Here is a 6,994-nt window from a genome sequence, read left to right as displayed (position 1 = left end):
AACCCCAGTTGTAATTAACCTGATTTCAGTTTATCAACCAGCTAATTATTAGAATCAGGTGTGCTAGATTAGAATTGGAGTTAACCTACAGGAGGGTATCTCTCCAGGAACAGGGTTGGAGTTAACCTACAGGAGGGTGTCTCTCCAGGAACAGGGTTGGAGTTAACCTACAGGAGGGTGTGTCTCCAGGAACAGGGTTGGAGTTAACCTACAGGAGGGTGTCTCTCCAGGAACAGGGTTGGAGTTAACCTACAGGAGGGTATCTCTCCAGGAACAGGGTTGGAGTTAACCTACAGGAGGGTGTCTCTCCAGGAACAGGGTTGGAGTTAACCTACAGGAGGGTATCTCTCCAGGAACAGGGTTGGAGTTAACCTACAGGAGGGTGTCTCTCCAGGAACAGGGTTGGAGTTAAAACCTACAGGAGGGTGTCTCTCCAGGAACAGGGTTGGAGTTAACCTACAGGAGGGTGTCTCTCCAGGAACAGGGTTGGAGTTAACCTACAGGAGGGTATCTCTCCAGGAACAGGGTTGGAGTTAACCTACAGGAGGGTGTCTCTCCAGGAACAGGGTTGGAGTTAACCTACAGGAGGGTGTCTCTCCAGGAACAGGGTTGGAATTAAAACCTACAGAAGGGTATCTCTCCAGGAACAGGGTTGGAATTAACCTACAGGAGGGTATCTCTCAAAGAACAGGGTTGGAATTAAAACCTACAGGAGGGTATCTCTCCAGGAACGGAGTTGGAGTTAACCTACAGGAGGGTGTCTCTCCAGGAACGGGGTTGGAAATAAAACCTACAGGAGGGTGTCTCTCCAGGAACGGGGTTGGAGTTAACCTACAGGAGGGTGTCTCTCCAGGAACGGGGTTGGAAATAAAACCTACAGGAGGGTGTCTCTCCAGGAACGGGGTTGGAGTTAACCTACAGGAGGGTGTCTCTCCAGGAACGGGGTTGGAAATAAAACCTACAGGAGGGTGTCTCTCCAGGAACGGGGTTGGAGTTAACCTACAGGAGGGTGTCTCTCCAGGAACGGGGTTAGAATTAAAACCTACAGGAGGGTATCTCTCCAGGAACAGGGTTGGAGTTAACCTACAGGAGGGTATCTCTCCAGGAACAGGGTTGGAGTTAACCTACGGGAGGGTGTCTCTCCAGGAACGGGGTTGGAAATAAAACCTACAGGAGGGTGTCTCTCCAGGAACGGGGTTGGAAATAAAACCTACAGGAGGGTGTCTCTCCAGGAACGGGGTTGGAAATAAAACCTACAGGAGGGTGTCTCTCCAGGAACAGGGTTGGAGTTAACCTACAGGAGGGTATCTCTCCAGGAACAGGGTTGGAGTTAACCTACAGGAGGGTGTCTCTCCAGGAACGGGGTTGGAGTTAACCTACAGGAGGGTATCTCTCCAGGAACGGGGTTGGAAATAAAACCTACAGGAGGGTGTCTCTCCAGGAACGGGGTTGGAAATAAAACCTACAGGAGGGTGTCTCCAGGAACGGGGTTGGAGTTAACCTACAGGAGGGTGTCTCTCCAGGAACAGGGGTTGGAGTTAACCTACAGGAGGGTGTCTCCAGGAACGGGGTTGGAATTAAAACCTACGGGAGGGAGTCTCTCCAGGAACGGGGTTGGAGTTAACCTACAGGAGGGTGTCTCTCCAGGAACGGGGTTGGTGTTAACCTACGGGAGGGTGTCTCTCCAGGAACGGGGTTGGAAATAAAACCTACAGGAGGGTGTCTCTCCAGGAACAGGGTTGGAAATAAAACCTACGGGAGGGTGTCTCTCCAGGAACGGGGTTGGAGAGCCCTGGTCTGGACTATTAGCAGTTGATTAGTACAATCAGGCGTCTTACTGCTTGTCTGGAACAAAATCCCGCTAAGGTATCACTTTTTTTCTTTTTTGTCGTATAACTAAAAACAATGTTATTAGAGTAGGCAATTTAACCCTCATACATGTGTTGGTGAAAGCAGTAGGATAAATCCACATGTAGGTAGAGTCCATTCCATGCTCCTTTTTACTTGTGTTACTCAACCTCCCCACACTTCAAAACATCTCTTCAGGTAGTAGATCTTAAAACACGATCATAAAAAAGAAAAACATATCATTCTCAAAAAGGTCAAATGTTTCCATGCAAACCACCCCATGACCCCCCAACCCAAGACCTAGTGACAGATTTTTATTCTTTGAGGTAAAAAGGAAACACACTATCCATTAACTTATATTTACATGTATTTATTTATTTCTGCGAAAAGTGTTTGAAAACAATATGGAGAAAAAATTAAAGTTAATATTAATTAATTATTTTTTAATAATTATTATTTTAATTAATATATCGTATTTTATGAAGTTGGCTTGATTATACAACAGAAGTCCAGGTACCGTACAAGGTTACAGTATATCCTTGGATATCCAGCAATAATTAGCTGTTGACCTTTTTTTGTTTTTTATTTATATTCATGGAAATTCACTACAAAGTATTGTCCATGGCGCTATAAAATACACCCTTCAATTTAAAAGCAATTCAAGTGCTTATTCATGTTTCTTCATTACCTCTGTTCTATTGAAACATCTTATTTCCAACTGTTTTCTCCTGGGTTTTGATTTTCTTTTGTTTGTCTTAGAAATGCTTGAGTAAAAACCAACAGCGGCTGAGAGCTTTGGGCCAATAACGGAAAGGTCGCTGGTTCGGACACCCGAGCCGGCAAGGTGGAAAAATCTGCCGTTCTGCCCTTGCGCAAGGCAGTTAACCCTCAACAACAACTGCTCCCCGGGCACTGATGACGTCGATTAAGGCAGCCCCCCCTACGCACCTCTCTGATTCAGAGGGGTTGGGTTAAATGGGGAAGACACATTTCAGTTGAATGCATTCAGTTGTGCAACTGACTAGGTATCCCCTTCACCTCTTCCCCCACCCCTGTTTGCAATTAGTATAGTTTGTCCTTACAAAATAAAGAGTCCATAATAACCAGTGTACAGTTTCAAATCTTTAATTGTTATATATATATATATATATAGCCAGTTATACATGTTGTTTTAGGGCACCTACACCCATTGCATATGAGATGGTTCTCAGGCTAGATTTACATTTACATTTTAGTCATTTAGCTCTTAGCCAGAGCGACTTACAGTTAGTGAGCGCATACATTTTTCATACATAGATCAGAGCAGAGATATCTGTTAACTGAGAGGGTTCTCAGGCTAGATCAGAGCAGAGATATCTGTTAACTGAGAGGGTTCTCAGGCTAGATCAGAGCAGAGATATCTGTTAAACATCAAACGAAGACAAAGAAGAGCGTGTCCTGATTTCTAAACGTGGCGTAACTCCGGGACCTGTACCAGGAAGTGTTTGGTGTTTAGTTACGGGGTAGATTAGACAACAAAAAAGTGTCATTTAACGCGAAAACATTTTTTGGTATTAGGTTGAGGAGTCGAGTCAGTAGCATATGGTCACGGTAGTCTGTGATAATGTAGGTTGTCATTATCAGTAGTCATATTGTACTGATAATGTATTTCCCTTTTAAACCCTGAATCCGTACATTTACATTTTTTACATTTTAGTCATTTAGCAGACGCTCGTATCCAGAGCGACTTACAGTTAGTGAGTGCATACGTTTTTCATACTGGCCCCCCGTGGGAAACGAACCCACAACCCTGGCGTTGCAAGCGCCACGCTCTACCAACTGAGCTACAGGGGACCCTGTAGGGTGTACATGAGAGCAAACGTTCTTTGCGATCTTTATATTTCATTGTTGAAAATAACGCATCTTATTTAATCTATTTGTAGTACCAAGAAGAAACTTGATATTTTGTTAAGGTATGTTGTATAAAACATAATCTCCTGTCTGTGTGGATACATAAAGGGTGTGTCTGAAATGGATGCAGCCGTAGATAAACATCTATAGTTCTATAATAATAATAATAATAATTATAGTTCTCCATTTGCACTTTACTAAAGAGCAGTTATTGTGATGTCACCTCTGTGGTAAGTTCAAAGCAACAGATGCATCAAAGGAACTAGTCTCCACTCGCTCTCCTCTCTCCACCTTGTCTTTTAAAAACGCTTCCATCGCGTTTTAAAAGAGGCAAAAAAAATAGATTTCAAAAGTTCAAGTGCGTCAAAGGCAACTAGCAGTCTCCTTTCCCTCAGGGTAGAGTCAGATTAGAGTCCACAGTTCTACACACTAGAATTCCTCTTGTCAGTCAGTGTCTCTATGTACAAAAACCCAGACCGTTTCAGTAGGTCTGTTCTTTAACTATGAAAACCCAGACAACAGAACCAGCGCGGTCAGAACCACAACAGCATCCTTCCGGTTCTGGTTCCACGTCATTCTTGTTCCACCATTACTCAGCCTCAGGGGATGGTCCTCATCTTCCCCTCCCATGACCTCTGACCTCCGGCTGCTAGCGGAACACTGGACCAGGGGCATCTGGTACGAGGTCGCTCGTTTGTCCGGCCGGTCGGGGCTGGACCCGTCGGAGGGTCTCTGTCCGTTGTAGAGGAGGTGTCGTCCGTGGGCGTCCTGCTCCATCCGGAACAGCTCGTACTCTGTGTGGGGCAGGCGTATCCCCAACGCCACGCAGCCATTGGTCAGGGTGACGTCCTGTTCAACTCCGACCTCCCAGGAACCATGGGTGCCACACTCGTTACCGTTGAACACGTTGAGGAGGGAGGTGGTGGCGAGGTCCATGGGTGTCACACGCATGTGGTTCACTGAAGGGGGAGGGAGGGGGGGAGAGGGTGACAGATGGACAGAGGGAGAGACGGAGAGAGGGACAGAGGGAGAGAGAGGGAGAGAGGGGGAGAGGGAGAGAGAGAGAGAGAGAGAGAGAGAGGGAGAGAGAGAGAGGGAGGGAGAGAGAGAGAGAGAGGAGAGAGAGAGAGAGGGAGAGGGGGAGAGAGAGAGGGAGAGAGAGAGAGAGAGGGAGAGAGAGGGAGAGAGGGAGAGAGAGGGAGAGAGAGTGATCAATGTAATCTGAAATACACACATTTGTAACCATCCCTCTCTTTTCATCTCAACCACACAGCTCACAATTCAATCTCAACAGAGTTGAAAAATCAACCTTGGACCTTTACCTTCGAAGACGAACTCCGTGCCTCCCATAACTCTGGTTGAACGCGTCCCTCGGCTGTACCTCCCTCTAGCGTAGATACTGAAGGAGGGGTGTTTGCAGACGGGGTCAGAGTAGTGGTAGTAGTGACCCTCCCAGGTCTGGTTGTTGTCATGGAAGATGAAGTGACGGGTCAGGAAGAGGACCTCAGGGCGGACCTCGCAGCCCTGGCTCACCCATTGGCCATACAGCCCCACTGTCATGTCCGCCCGCGGCGCCAGGATGGGAGGGCGGAACTCATCTGACCGGTAGATGATACGACAAGCGATGCAGCCGTTGTCATGGTTCTGGAGGAGGAGAGAAATACATTTTAAAAGATTTAGGAGGGAAATATTCAGGTTTTACGGAGATCGTTTCAGCTCAAATGTGGTCATGGTTTTGGAGGAGGAGAGAAATTAATAGAAGAGTTGGAGAGTTGAAGACTACATTTAAGGTATGAAAACATCTGACAAACTTAGATTCTAGGGTACAATGCCCCTTTAACACGGCACTTGGAGATAAACTGAAAATGTATAATTTCAAATGTCAATCTGGAATGGAATGTATGGATACTCAGGGATAAAAAAGCATGTGCAGGAAATGGCATTCTTCAGTTGGTCCAAAAACAAATCACACAATATGATACTCAGGATCATTTCATACTCAGGATTTGTTTTTGCCTTGTCATTAAATGTCTCTGTGGAAGAACGTCAAGCATAATATAATATGCCATTTAGCAGACGCTTTTATCCAAAGCGACTTACAGTCATGCGTGCATACATTTTTACGTATGGGTGTTCCCGGGGATCGAACCCACTACCCTGGCGTTACAAGCGCCATGCTCTACCAGCTGAGCTACGGAGGACCAGCATGATCAATGATGAGAGATATTCCCTTTCTATTGTCCCTCTATTAGACAGGATTATGCCCTACTACACATCTCGAGCACATCTATCATGTACATTACTGTAATGTCAGATACCAATAATAATCGTTTAAGTACTGTAATTTAACGACTATTGCTGTACTTTGGGATTTACAGGAAAACTATTTCCTTCAGAAAGAATCAATCAGTGTTTCTCAGGGTGATCACATCATGTACTGGAACAGACACATGGACAGACAGAGGGGAAAAAAAACACAAGAAGGAAAAAACGACTGCAGAAATACAGCCCAGTCCTCCAGCTGGGTTAACTGGAGAAATACAGCCCAGTCCTCCAGCTGGGTTAACTGGAGAAATACAGCCCAGTCCTCCAGCTGGGTTAACTGGAGAAATACAGCCCAGTCCTCCAGCTGGGTTAACTGGAGAAATACAGCCCAGTCCTCCAGCTGGGTTAACTGGAGAAATACAGCCCAGTCCTCCAGCTGGGTTAACTGGAGAAATACAGCCCAGTCATCCAGCTGGGTTCACTGCGGAAATACATCCCAGTCCTCCAGCTGGGTTCACTGCGGAAATACAGCCCAGTCCTCCAGCTGGGTTCACTGCGGAAATACAGCCCAGTCCTCCAGCTGGGTTCACTGCAGAAATACAGCCCAGTCCTTCAGCTGGGTTCAGTGCAGAAATACAGCCCAGTCCTCCAGCTGGGTTCACTGCAGAAATACAGCCCAGTCCTCCAGCTGGGTTCAGTGCAGAAATACAGCCCAGTCCTCCAGCTGGGTTAACTGGAGAAATACAGCCCAGTCCTCCAGCTGGGTTCAGTGCAGAAATACAGCCCAGTCCTCCAGCTGGGTTAACTGGAGAAATACATCCCAGTCCTCCAGCTGGGTTAACTGGAGAAATACAGCCCAGTCCTCCAGCTGGGTTCAGTGCAGAAATACAGCCCAGTCCTCCAGCTGGGTTCAGTGCAGAAATACAGCCCAGTCCTCCAGCTGGGTACAGTGCAGAAATACATCCCAGTCCTCCAGCTGGGTTCACTGCAT

General features: G+C 46.6%; 1 protein-coding gene across 1 annotated transcript in view; it reads right to left on the bottom strand.

Moving 5' to 3' along the window:
* Positions 1-3,614: 3,614 nt before the first annotated feature.
* The window catches only part of LOC121535707 (protein APCDD1-like), an 86,954-nt gene continuing 83,574 nt past the window's right edge, over positions 3,615-6,994 (bottom strand). The window contains exons 6-7 of the mRNA XM_041842968.2: positions 5,061-5,382; positions 3,615-4,697 (exon numbers count right to left, since the gene is read on the bottom strand). Coding sequence (XP_041698902.1) covers positions 4,240-4,697; positions 5,061-5,382 — 780 coding nt within the window. The 3' untranslated portion in view covers positions 3,615-4,239. The remainder of the gene's footprint in view (positions 4,698-5,060; positions 5,383-6,994) is intronic.

The sequence above is a fragment of the Coregonus clupeaformis genome, chromosome 21 (assembly GCF_020615455.1).
Source record: "Coregonus clupeaformis isolate EN_2021a chromosome 21, ASM2061545v1, whole genome shotgun sequence".
Classification (NCBI taxonomy): Eukaryota; Metazoa; Chordata; class Actinopteri; order Salmoniformes; family Salmonidae; genus Coregonus; species Coregonus clupeaformis.
The sequence above is the reverse complement of the archived record's forward strand: the minus strand, read 5'-3'. Positions and strand labels throughout refer to the sequence as shown.